The 12,577-nt window shown below is 36.1% G+C and overlaps 4 protein-coding genes and 1 long non-coding RNA gene across 6 annotated transcripts in view; 2 read left to right on the forward strand and 3 right to left on the reverse strand.

The window, feature by feature from the left end:
- LOC109540902 (tripeptidyl-peptidase 2) overlaps positions 1-910 on the reverse strand; it is a 5,584-nt gene extending 4,674 nt beyond the window's left edge. The window contains exons 1-2 of the mRNA XM_019909427.2: positions 531-910; positions 148-276 (exon numbers count right to left, since the gene is read on the reverse strand). Of these exons, the coding sequence (XP_019764986.1) occupies positions 148-276; positions 531-698 (297 nt within the window). The 5' untranslated portion in view covers positions 699-910. The remainder of the gene's footprint in view (positions 1-147; positions 277-530) is intronic.
- Positions 911-1,333: 423 nt separating this feature from the next.
- Positions 1,334-6,119, forward strand: LOC109540912. The gene is made up of 2 exons (XR_007282027.1): positions 1,334-1,595; positions 5,913-6,119. It is a non-coding gene; the product is annotated as an uncharacterized LOC109540912 (long non-coding RNA).
- Positions 1,594-3,668, forward strand: LOC109540904 (probable ATP-dependent RNA helicase DHX35). Its single transcript, XM_019909434.2, has one exon. It carries the CDS (start codon positions 1,605-1,607, stop codon positions 3,648-3,650), a length of 2,046 nt encoding a protein of 681 aa, XP_019764993.1. The 5' UTR covers positions 1,594-1,604; the 3' UTR covers positions 3,651-3,668.
- Positions 3,641-5,137, reverse strand: LOC109540910 (short-chain dehydrogenase/reductase family 16C member 6). Of its 2 annotated transcripts, none has more exons than XM_019909449.2 (6): positions 4,986-5,137; positions 4,765-4,927; positions 4,548-4,705; positions 4,314-4,491; positions 3,873-4,246; positions 3,641-3,805 (listed from the first exon to the last, which is right to left on the reverse strand). In XM_019909449.2, the coding sequence occupies exons 1-6, from the start codon at positions 5,030-5,032 to the stop codon at positions 3,736-3,738; spliced, it is 990 nt and encodes a 329-aa protein (XP_019765008.1). In that variant the 5' UTR covers positions 5,033-5,137; the 3' UTR covers positions 3,641-3,735. The 2 variants fall into 2 exon arrangements, with proteins under 2 accessions (XP_019765008.1, XP_019765009.1); XM_019909450.2 differs by lacking the exon at positions 4,986-5,137 and adding an exon at positions 4,954-4,981 and having other exon boundaries at positions 4,765-4,904.
- Positions 6,120-6,293: 174 nt separating the features above from the next.
- On the reverse strand, positions 6,294-11,633 carry LOC109540901 (trafficking protein particle complex subunit 8). Its single transcript, XM_019909426.2, has 11 exons — positions 11,281-11,633; positions 10,613-11,060; positions 10,255-10,534; positions 9,914-10,194; positions 9,611-9,859; positions 9,307-9,555; positions 9,021-9,228; positions 8,267-8,959; positions 7,832-8,202; positions 6,998-7,771; positions 6,294-6,937 (listed from the first exon to the last, which is right to left on the reverse strand). Exons 1-11 carry the CDS (start codon positions 11,435-11,437, stop codon positions 6,655-6,657), a joined length of 3,993 nt encoding a protein of 1,330 aa, XP_019764985.1. The 5' UTR covers positions 11,438-11,633; the 3' UTR covers positions 6,294-6,654.
- Positions 11,634-12,577: the final 944 nt, after the last annotated feature.

A 12,577-nucleotide genomic window follows, 5' to 3' on the forward strand; every position in this document is an offset into this window, starting at 1 on the left:
CTTGATTCGAATGCTGGATCCGCCCCTAGATGATTGACAAAAACCGTTTAACTATACTTTACCAAAAAATCGTGTTTTTGGACGATTTAGAATTGCTGCAACTGATGTCAGAACAGAAACATTATGTTAATTTTCACTTGAACAAACCTTCATTTTTCTTCCAGTAAGACCCGTAATGTACCCATCTTCAGCTGATACAAGCGTGCTAGTATTAACATCTCCACAACCACTGCAGTCAAATCTTTCTATTATTTTAGGTTTTCCATCAGAAGTTTCCTATTCGAAAAAAATGTGTGTAGTGCATGTGTTCATTTTAATCAAAATTCGGGAAAGTGGAGAGTTATTCAGACAACGGCAATAAATCCAGATGTTAAAATGTAACATGATTTAATAAACTGTGCTGACACACACACACTCACTGGATGACTTAGCGAAAAAATGAGGGCTACACATCAACTGCAGAACTGCAGCTTAATCGTCTTAGAGAATAGCCGGCGAGTTAATTGTTTAATTAACTGATTACATCTTACCTGCAAACCGGGTGCCCCAGGGTCGACGCCCGAATCCAGGATTGCAATAATAATACCTTTACCATCATATGATGGGTATTTAGATAAAAATGAGACCACTCCTGTCTCCCTTTTAGGTAGTAAGCCCCATACAGGGAATTCCGTGTCCACAGGTAACTCGTTCTGCATTTTGTGAAAGATTCCACTTTGCTAAATTAAGAACTTAACAATCAAAACTCATCTAAAAAAATCTGTTTCAATATGGAAGAATCACGACCATAACCTTTTCGATCTTCATTACAGAATTTGACAAAAATAATTCACGGTGCTAAATGTAAATTTTTATACTGCGCGCCATTAGGGATGACCCGAAATACTTGTCACAAATATCGATATGGAACAACGCAGTAAATTCGCACCATTAGTGTGACGTGATCCGTCTTATCTATGGTGAAGCATCCGGCGTTGTTGCGATAGGTCAGGGGTTTTAATCCAAACATTCAACCTTTTTCAACGGAATTTTTGGATTTTCCGATTTTGTGTGCCTCCAACGTGTTTGATCTACGTGTAAAGAAAATGTATTGGTGTGGTATATGCTTTGTACCCAAACTAACCGAAATTAACCCAAAATTGAATGGGTATCCAAGAAAACAGTTTTCATTAACTTAAAATATTTTGTGCAGTTTGGCAACACCGTGTGAAATTTATCCTTAAAATGGCAATTTCCTTTAAAGTTTGTGAATGTTTTTGGGCTTAATTTATGGACCTTCAGAAAAAATGTTCACTAAGAGTGCTTAATTTGAAGTGATCTTTAAGGCAAGGATGGACAAAACTATAAATTTCGAGAACCTCAAACGACTTCCCTTGGAGTGGTGCCTGAGGAGGTGGTTTGCCATCCAAGGGGGGTGATTGAGGTGTTCTGTGTTCAGCCCTTCATTTGTGTCATCATATGTCATAAGTCATAAGACCACTTCTTTATCTATGCATAAGACTCATAACCATAGATAAAGACCTCATATCAACCGTTTACAAGTGTACCGTACTTCGAGCTAGTTGCTTAGTGATGTTGTTTCAGCTGCAGTTTTTGTAAGCATAATGGAATTTAAAGCAACGTTTTTGAAACCTTCAGACACTAGTTCCTTGCTTGATAAAGACAATGCTATTGATCATACTAGTTTCGTGTATAATAGATTTATTTCCCAATCGATCCAGACTCAACGACAGCGTTTGCCAATATTCAAAAACCGAAATCACATTCTCTATCTCCTAGAAAAGTTTCAAACGCTCGTTCTTGTTGGTGAGACGGGTAGTGGAAAAAGTACGCAAATTCCACAATACCTATTTGAAGGTGAGTGGCCTTTGCAGATTGGAATTTGTGAACCTAGGAGAACTGCAGCAATTTCCTTGGCCCAACGGGTAGCTGATGAAACTGGCACTATATTGCAACGAGATACTGTTGGATATGCAGTTCGTTTCGACTGTTGTTCCAGTAAACCCAAGATCAAATATATGACTGAAGGAGTCCTGCTGAGAGAGATGATGTCAGATCCTTTATTAACGAATTATTCTGTTATAATGATTGATGAAGTTCACGAGCGTAGTTTATATACAGACATTCTAATGGGGCTTATGAAAAAAGTATTACAGAAAAGGCCAGAATTAAGATTAATTGTTGCCTCTGCCACTTTGGATGCGTCTGCAATGCAACAGTTCTTCAATAATAATAAATCTGATGATTCTAAGTTAAATACATCTGTTATCATGTCAGTAGAAGGTAGACAATTCTCTGTGGAAATATATTATGTGAATGAGCCTGTGCCTTGTTACATAAAAAGTGCAGTGGATGTTGCAATTACCATAAACTGTAAAGAAAAACCGGGAGACATCCTCATATTTCTTACTGGACAAGAAGAAGTCGATAAAACTGTACAGTTACTACTAGAATATGCAAATGAACTGGAACAATCCAAAGCAAAATTAAGAGTTATGGTTATGCCAATATATGGGGCACTCCCCTACCATCAGCAATTGAAAGTATTCAAGAAAGCGCCAGATGGTCACCGGAAAATTATAGTTGCTACAAATATAGCTGAAACTTCACTTACTATTCCAGGAATAGTCTACATAATAGATTGCGGGTTCGTAAAACTAAAATGGTATAATATGGAAACACATACAGACACCCTCATGATACTTCCAATTAGTAAGTCATCTGCAGACCAAAGGGCTGGCAGGGCAGGACGGATGAGACCAGGAAAAGTTTTCAGATTGTATACCGAAGAGTTCGCTCGAAACTTAGCTGCCATGACACCACCTGAAATGGTTAGAAGTAATTTAACGTATGCAGTGTTACAGCTGAAGGCAATGGGGGTTGATAATATTTTAAAGTTCAATTTTCCGAACATTCCTCCGATTGAAAACCTGCGAAGCGCATTAGAAACATTATTTGCACTCGATTCAATTAACATCCATTCTGAGCTCACCAGACCGTTGGGATTTTACATGGCAGAATTTGCATTGGACCCTCTTCATTCAAAAATTTTATTGAGCGCTGCCGATTTTGGATGCAGTGAAGAGATTCTAATTATAATAGCCATGCTTCAAGTTGAAACAGTTTTCGTTAAGCCATCGACAGGCACTGGCAATTTAAAAGCAAGGGTGCAAAAGAGGCTGTTTGAAGTGGCAGAAGGAGATTTGATAACATATTTAAATATTTATCAAGGATTTATCCAGAGTGAGTTGTCCCAAGGTTTTTGTCACAAAAACTATTTCAGTTATATGAGTCTGAAACGCGTGGTTGAAATCAAAAGAATGCTAGAAAAAACGTTGGCAAACTACAACATTCCGATAGTGTCTGGCAATAAGACAACCAACAACCTTTGCAGATGTTTAGTAACAGGATTTTTTCCTAATGCAGCTTATTTGCATAGAAGTGGAGTATATAAAACAGTTCGTGGTGATATAGAGTTATTTATTCATCCAGACAGTGTTCTGTATAGCGTACCCCAACCTCAGTGGGTAGTATTTTCTGAACTTGTGCATAAGGTCAAACTGTACATGCGAGATATAACGGTAATACACAGTGAATGGCTGATAGAACTGGCTCCACACTTTTACTACAAAACTACTGCTATTGATTAAATATTTATTTTTATAGTACATATGTTATTTTGTTATTGCTTATACCATGAAGTAGTTTGTCCTCTTCTACCGCCTCATACCTTCCCTATAGGTCAGACTCTACGAACGTATCAAATGTGTCTTTTAATGCGATTGCAGCCCTGTATGGCAATAACCTAAAATATCGTATTACGTTAATTTAGCAGCGATAATTCTTCGATATGCATTAAGAGATTCATATACCTCCCCAATTGTACAAGCCCATTCAAATATCCTGGTATAGTAATTTCTCTCTTTCCGTTAGTTTGTGCATTGTAAATTTCCTGTGCAACATCCATTGGCGATAACAAGGGCATGACTTTTTCATATTTAATTCTGGGTTTCTTGCACAAACCGGTATCGACCATATAGGGATAAACGCATGTAAGTTTAATTTTATTATTCGTATTTGTAAATCTGAGCTCGTCAGATAAAGATTCCATATATCCACGAACCGCAAATTTCGAAGCGCAGTACGGCACTAAATTTGCACATCCGATTAGACCCGCCATCGAGGACAGACTCACTATGTGCCCTCGATTTGTTTGTTTCATTCCCGGTAGAAACGCTTCCAAAAGCTGAAATAAACAATAATACTGATAATATAAGACTTGTTGCTAACACGTTTACACAAATTACACTTGCCCAAAAGTGCGAAATTAAATTAACGGCGAAAACGGACTCGATTTCTTTGCATGTATGCTGGTTCAATAAGTGGCAAGGCATAATACCGGCATTGTTGACTAAAATTGTAACCTGACCAACTTTTGCTTCCACTTCTTTGGCGACATGGAGAACTTCTACTCTATTGGTAATATCACATCTGTGAGGAGACAAATTAATATTACCGAATTGCGAACGATTAGCATGATGTCTTACTGAAAAGAAAATGCTTTAGGGCGACCTCTGAAACTTGCTATTCGCCTAATCGTTTCATCGCATGCTGTTTTATTGATGTCCCATCCAACGACAGTTGCACCTTTTGCGGAGTACACCAGAGCCAGCTCTCTGCCAATGCCATGACCTGCACCTGTAATCTGTTTCAAATATTCTAAATATTACATACTACAAACAATTTGCTATTACGAATACTAACCAGAATTATTTCTCCACTCACTGATTGTGGACGAGGAGGATTTATTTTCATATAAAACACTTCAATCCAATAATAGATCAATTTGCAGAGAAATAAAATGACTTGCACTAACATGCAAGTTATGTCCAATGCTTTTCCACCTAGACAAAATGCATTATGCTTGCTGAAATGTCCGTCAAATTATATCACCTCTGACCGGCATCTAATTGCTATAAACTCACAGGACGTTGATATGGCTTGTTTTTAATTCAGGCGTAGTAGAAGACATCCCAACAATTATTTATTTGCTCGAATATACTCTCTTCTTACAATATTTAAATCGTAAGTAAAATTATCTGCGTTCTAACCGCAACAAGCCCGATGCTGTTGGAATTAATACTCTTATTACTGATAGTGTTTTATCAATTTTATACCAGAGTCCGATAACAGTGTTTTGTTCTATTTTCCAAGACTGATATACATGAACCTCAGTAACATAACATATCCAGTTACCAGTATATACTACTTAGTACGTTTGTTTAAAATTTACATAAAGACAATTACATTTTTTCACTTTGCCTAGTAGTAACCAGTAACCATTTTATAATTTCACCTTTAATAGGTTTAATTTTTAAATTTAATAAATTATTATAACGGGAATTAATATATTCACACCTTTCGGTATAATGAAATATGCTTCCTTAAATAGGCCAGTGCAAAACGTTAGCAATAAATTATATATAAGTATAGCATCCTTAATAACGCGCGTCTGTGGTTTGCCGGCAGTGGTTAGCTGCATTGCACACCTACAACCTGCTTGACATTGCAACAAATATGGAAAGTTATAAGCCGGAAAGCTATAAATAAATAATAAATGATCACATTGTGTTAACATAAAAAGCCGTTTTTGCCAAAATTTATAAGAAACGCAATGGGTAGGTTTTCTAGTTATTAAGACTTTCCATTTGCGTTTTCTTGCTACAGGTCGTCAAAAACCATCGGTCGTCCGCGCGGCATATTTTTTCGAAGTTGTTTGCGATAACATCCATTTAAGTTCAAATTTAAATTTAAAGCCGAATCCAAAAAATCAGCGGTTTAATTAGCCAGCATTTTCTTATCATCAGTTTTTTAGCCATTTAAACGAAAACAACAGTTTGATCAATTTTCAGATCACGAGAGCTGGACTTGACACAGGAGGCGAATTAGCTCTACAATATGCCACTGACGGATCGATTGTTGTATTCGTATTGCAAACCAAACAAACAATGAGGAAACGGCGAAGTTAATAAAGATAAATGACACTCATATTGTATATATAGTTCCCTCAGTATAATTAATTATTAATGTTTGTCAGAATACATTCGACTTGTAGCAAACATAATTTTTATTACTGCTTCGATTTCCGTTCAAATATGCATTTGTTTATGATTGATGTTGTAGTTAATCTGCTATCAAAATATAGAGTCAAAATGGTGCAAAACGAATTAAAGAAGTTAGTGTGATGTTAGCATTGCAATTAATAACGCTACCTAGCCATCAGAACAACTGAATATGGAACCAAAGAATCACGTATATTCAATACATATATGCAATTAATACAGAATGTTCATAAGCGGTATTTTAAAAATCACTATATTAGCTCTAAATCAGGCTACAAAAGTAGGTCTTAAGTTTTATTTACCCGCAGTATGCTATTATTAATTATATTCCTGCAAAATAAATGTTTTTGACATTTTTGTAAAATATTATAAATATTATAAACAGTTGCTATGGTACGGTCCGATACTATACTAAAATGACTAGAAAGCCGGGTTTACAGGAAAGTATATAAACATGTTTTCCCTAATTTTTATTAGAACTCGTTTTTATACGATACATTGAAGGCAACTCTAATTGCTAAAATTCGTACCGTTAACTACCACCATCAATGACGATAAGCGATGAAGTCGCTTGATTTCTCTGCAGAACTGGAACGTCATCATGCACCAAACTATTGCAAAACACCAATAAATTAGCTCCTAGGTCGAATGTGCCCGGGTTGGCTATTATCGCAGACAGTTTTACTGCTATAGTAGTTAGTGGTTCCAAAATGCGTACGACTTTTCCATTTGTTAGCCACGAAAAGTTGCTTGTGGCTTGCGATGAAGTCAGACAAGATTTTGTTGAACGATTATGGGTATTGCACGAAACCATGCTAAAATCGTTTTCTTTTTCTCAAATCATATACATATATTTGAAAAGGACATCAACTTACCTAGAAGCAATTGTGCTAATTGTGATGGTAATTTTTTTATCGGCAACGCTGTGTATTACCAGAGTTATAGGCACAACACAACTGACTTTTTTCTTGAAATTATGCCTAACAACAGCAGAGTAAAATAGATTATATGTAACTAGGTTTTGAGAAGTGTATAAGTAGTCACTCTCGTGAGTCGTCAGACTATTCAAATCTATTATTGATTCTGATATTAGAGTCTCCAAGTGGTGTTCTTTTCTATTGATTTCTATAGGAACACATGTATGTCCATAAACGATTCGCCTATTTGAGGCGTCACAAACCAGTGCTCTCCATTCGAGAATTAATGTCCCCTCTCTCTTGTCATTTTCACTGTTAAGCTCGAAAATGTTCAGTTCTGGTACATGACTTTTCCTTGCAAAAGCTTGAAAGGCAGTCGATAAATGTGGTAACGTAGTTTTCTCAGAATTTAGGGACAAATTTGTTTGTTTGCAACTTTTACTGACTTTGCGTCTTGCTTTGATAAGTATGTGTGCGGACTCCTGGGCTTTTAAATTTATATATTTGGGAGTTACAATATCCTGAGTTAATACCCAATTATTACTCAATAAGGCAATATTTAGAAGAGTTATTTCTGTGGATATGGAATTATGGATTTGATTTAAGTTTGTAGTCTTCAATGCCAAAGCGAGATCTTCTGCGGTCGTAGACGTATAACTGTTTTGAGTAGAAATGTCTACCGTAATCGACTCCTGAACTGATAAGTTCCAAGTGTGCCTAATGAGCCTATATCTGCAAATAAAATGGGTTTCTCACACATGAGAAAGCAAAAACTAAACATGTAATACTTACTTTGGTATTCGTTGACTATCGACGTTCTCATAATATGCGAGCAAATCGATTGAAGATGGTCCCTTGACAGGCGGTGCTTTTACCCATATATAAAACGAGATACTTTGGCCACTCTCCAATTGACCTGAAGGCAATGGTATGGTAGTAATGTGGTTTTTTCGCGCTTTTTTTCCCTTATTATGAGGTGTATCGTCACTTCCTATTGCATATTCTAACTGATTAGTTTTCAATTCACAATTACTGAGTAAATGCGGTACAGACGTTGCTATCATGATGTTCTTGAGAGAAACTGATCCAGTATTTTGAAAATCTACAGACACTCTTTGCATTTGTCCGGCCAGAAAATCTAAATTAATTTCAGAAAAGGTCATCTACAACATCATAGAAGGGATTATAGCCGGGCTCAACAAAAACAAAGTGTACATTTTTGTTTACCTGCAAACATGGTGCAAAAGGAAGAATTTTAAGATAGATAGGTTGTACTGAACAGTAGCTTTCTCTATTAGAGACTTTAAATAACTGCTTTCCTTTCACAGATACGGCATCGGTATTATCACCCGACGCAGTCAAACAATAACAAATACCAGAAAGAAACACGTCTCCAGTTGCTACAGGAGTCAAAGATAAAATGAGATCTTGTCTAGAATTTCCTTGGATAACAACTGACTTTGTAACGTACGTTTTCATGTACTTGTCTACATCATCGTTTGATTCCAAATTTGTAACAGATTTCTTATCATTTTCATAACACCAAATCAAGTAAAGATCCTTCAATTGTAAAACAGTCTGCAAGGAGTTTATTAATTGAATTGACACTTGTATTGGCTCATTGATTATTGCTAGCAGAGTATTTGTATCCGTCGACCTAGCTGTGCGCAATGTAACTACAGGTTTAAAAACCACTGGAGCTTTTCCGGATTCTTCAGATAATAGTAGTTCTTCCAATTTGTGCCACCTTTCTTCGACAGTGGAATTTTCACAACCAGTAAAATGTATTCCCAATGCTGGAACTTTCCCTGGTGTCGATAGTGGTCTCGCCGGGCCAACTAGTACTTTAATGACTGCATTATTTAATTCGGGAACTGGAAGAATGGGTAGTTCATTTAACCCATCATCTTTCCTTTTTAACTTAAAATTAAGAAAGTTGCATTAAAGATCGTGAAATATTTGTGAATAGTTAAAAACCTACCTCTAAAATTGTAAGATATTCTTTCAAAAAGATACCCTGTTGCAATCCGGATTGCTTGCTTTCGCCATTTAATAATTTTGCAAATGATTTCACAGCCTCATCGAATATTTGCAAGTGATTTGCTAAGCGTCCAATCGTATAATGTATATGATCACTTGCCAAGTCCCAACCAGTTTTTTCATATATTTGATATGCTTGTTTATAGCACCTGTTCAATAAAATATTTAAATAAACTGAATACGTAGCCACGTATTCAAATATATATTTTGGTTGTAATATTTAATACCTTAAGGAATGTTTCTTTTGGGCAGCCTTAAAAAATCTATGACCTGATAGTACCATATGAAAAGCATATTTCCTCAGCATATTGGACTGAATAAAGCAACAGGACGCTTGTTCTAAAAACAGAGCTGATCTCAAATCGGAATCTTCACTTGTCATTCTTATCAATTGGTGTGCCGTTTCCCCATACAACTGTTTAGCTTTTAAGCATTCTGAGCTCAAAATCGTAGCTCTAGTTGCAAACTGTGGCAACCTATAATATATCTAAATGTGACGTGTGATACTATGGTAGAGCTGATACGGCTTACTTGCATGTAGTCAAATAAGTAGCAATACTTTCTTCCATATAATCATATGTTTTTCTTGATGACTCATTTGCCATAAAAGCAGATAATGCGGCCATCTCAAGTGCACCTGCATAGTACAACCATGCCTGGTCTGCATTATAGTCGCGCTTAGCAGTGTGATATGCTTGAAATGCTGCTGAATAATTGCCAAACATAAAGTATAAGTCACCTAATCTTCTTATTTGAAGTTCGGGAGCATCCACTGAATAACTATAGAGAAAATTTAACATACAAGTTTGCTAATGACCGTATTCCAATCCTTACGTTAGATTATTTGCAGCCAGAGAATTGCTGTTGGGTTTGCCAGAACCAAACCAACGTTTTGTCGCACTAAGCAAAGACTTACTAACTCCCTTTTTATTTGTGGCTGCATCATGAAGCAAAGACAAATGTTTCTCTATGTAAGGCAATAGACATACTTTAACAAATTCATTAAGCATTGTTTTAATTTGCTCTACGTCGTTGGCCGACAAACAACCACCATGCCGCCATTTTTCGGTATTCTGTTTAATCATTGGTTCTTCCTTTTCAAATTGCATATCAGTCTAAAAACCCGGTAACGTTATCGTCATAATATGAAAGAAATTATTTCTAATACACATTACTAATATATTCTCAAGTTCTGGACTTAGAGGGTGATACGTTATATTCCTAGTTTCATTAGCTTCCTGCCCAATTTCAAATGAGTCATGCCTCTTTGGATCTGGTGAACTACTTGGACTTAGCTGATAGTTTTTCAGATCTATTCTGCTATTTAAAAATTGGCTCCAGGGATCCGGCAAATGTTCTACTTTTTCCAGTCCTGGTGTGCGCGAATTTATTCTCAACAGAAAACAGTTTGAACTACCATATTGTGTTTTCAACACATTAAATCCTTCATTTGCGCTACAAAATGAACGGATCGGCTTGACACGAGCTTGCTGGCTAACAAACCAATTATTTATTTTACAATTTTACACTTACATCGAAATATCTCCTTCGACGTTATCGTGCAAAATAATGTAATATTTCAATACGTTAACAGTAAACCATTTTGGCATAGTTTCGGGTACACTTTGCATTCTATTTAAATTTTGAACTAACTGATGCATGGTTTCTATCATATTGTTATCAGTAGAAGATACTATGAGCAAGCACGCAAGAAAATGCTTTGTGAATTCATGATCTGATGGATACTGGACTCTAAAAAACGTATCTCGCCAATTTTCAAACCAAGGAGTAAATGATAGCACTTCCAGTTGAAAATTATTGACTGTAAGACTCTTCATTTCTGGTTCCAAAGTTTCAATCACTGACGAATTAAGCAGCTTTCTCGCCAATGTTGTTTGGGGTGGTCTTGCATTTACATCGACAAATGTTAATTTCAAATTCTTTACAGTAACTGCTGAACCTGTCGGGTCTTTATAAGTCACTAAAATAAAATACCATTTTTCACATCTCAATTTAAAAATATAGATAATATTAGTATGCATATTCTAGTTCTTCGTTGCTGTATTCGTTGGTAGAAATGGTACAGCTTGCATGTGCAAGTGAAATGAACAAAGAAATTTAATAGAATAATTAAGCATCAATCACGTATCAAGACTATGAATGAATATTAACTGAAGATTAAAGATACGAACGCAACTCACCATCATTTGTCAATGTCGAGAAGGGCTCTAATATTTCGATGAAATCAAGATTATTTTTGTCGCAACACCTTTGAACTCCTGGTGTACACATAGCAGCCACTTGTGGGGTGAATGCATCTTTGATGAATTCCTGAGGGCTGAGCTTGCACTGGGCCATTTTCGTGTTTTTGATATGTGAATCAATTCTATGACATTACGTACATATATTTTAATACTGCTGAGTTAAAATTCTATGCTCACGTAAATACATAACATAACATAAACCAGAACAGAGACCATAGATGAAGACCATAGATGAAGACAGAGACAAGACCTGTCACTGCCAGAAACACAGCTGATATAGATTTTAAATTGACATAGAAACCTGTAGAATGCTATTTGTCTCTTATTCCGAGCCGGTGCTTTCCTAACTAGAGTCGAGTTTCCACCGATTGTAAAAGAAAACTTTTTTACCGATTAAGTTTACGTCAAAATTAGCGGGGATTTTAAATCAGTTTATGACCTGTGCGATTTCGGCTTAAGTTTCTATATTTCAGTTCAAGTCATCGTTTTTTTAGTTACCGATGAGGCTTACGAAATGCTCTCTTACATAGCTGGTATTTTTCTAATTTCATAGACAACAAAAGACTGAATTTCTACTACTTAACCCCCATGACTCGAAAGCTGGATCCACCCCCTATGTGGGGCTCCAGCCCAGCTGTTTATTCACTAAAACTCCTTCCAGATTAGCGTTCATCCATGTACTGCGGCTATTCTGCCAACTGTTCGGTTGTTGTATATTTTCTGTAACTGTTTAACGATTAACGAACTTTACAAGTCTGTGGCTAATTCTTAGGAAATCGATATCGTCGACAGCTTAATTTTCACAACTACAAGCACAACACTTAATCGGCGGGTATCTGGTTACCTTATATTTATACCTTATTTACCTTGTATTATTTTGTTGTAAAACCCAGATTTATTAAAAAAGATTAAACAGTAAAAAGTTATCATAGTCAAACACATTAAAATGCTAATGATTCTAAAGTGGCGACAAGGCCGTTAAGGCACTGGGCATCTGACTATCCAATCTACACTCTGTAATCTCTGCAGAGAAATCTCTAACCGTCAAAAAATGAAAATTTGTCAAGTGCGTAATAATAAGCGAGAGTATAACTAAAAGCTCTCTATACGGATACTAATACGAATATTTCTATAGTGCCTTTGTAATCTTTGAATAACAATATAAAAAATTTGATATAACAGTAAAATAAAAAAATGTAATAACTAATTTGTGTGCAAGTCAGAAACAAGTTGT

Source organism: Dendroctonus ponderosae, unplaced genomic scaffold (genome assembly GCF_020466585.1).
Source record: "Dendroctonus ponderosae isolate FM_Combo_2020 unplaced genomic scaffold, Dpon_F_20191213v2 Dpon_F_20191213_1, whole genome shotgun sequence".
NCBI lineage: Eukaryota > Metazoa > Arthropoda > Insecta > Coleoptera > Curculionidae > Dendroctonus > Dendroctonus ponderosae.

Excerpts from the sequence above, each read along its gene's own strand:
- LOC109540904 (XM_019909434.2), top strand. The coding sequence starts at position 1,605 with ATGGAATTTAAAGCAACGTTTTTGAAACCTTCAGACACTAGTTCCTTG.
- LOC109540910 (XM_019909449.2), bottom strand. The coding sequence starts at position 5,032 with ATGTCTTCTACTACGCCTGAATTAAAAACAAGCCATATCAACGTCCT. Across the intron at positions 4,706-4,764 it reads TGAGTGGAGAAATAATTCTG|ATTACAGGTGCAGGTCATGG; the intron begins GTTAGTATTCGT and ends TATTTGAAACAG. Across the intron at positions 4,492-4,547 it reads CCTAAAGCATTTTCTTTTCA|ATGTGATATTACCAATAGAG; the intron begins GTAAGACATCAT and ends GTCTCCTCACAG.
- LOC109540901 (XM_019909426.2), bottom strand. The coding sequence starts at position 11,437 with ATGGCCCAGTGCAAGCTCAGCCCTCAGGAATTCATCAAAGATGCATTC. Across the intron at positions 9,229-9,306 it reads CAAAAGAAACATTCCTTAAG|GTGCTATAAACAAGCATATC; the intron begins GTATTAAATATT and ends TTTATTGAACAG. Across the intron at positions 8,203-8,266 it reads CTTTTGCACCATGTTTGCAG|ATGACCTTTTCTGAAATTAA; the intron begins GTAAACAAAAAT and ends ATGATGTTGTAG.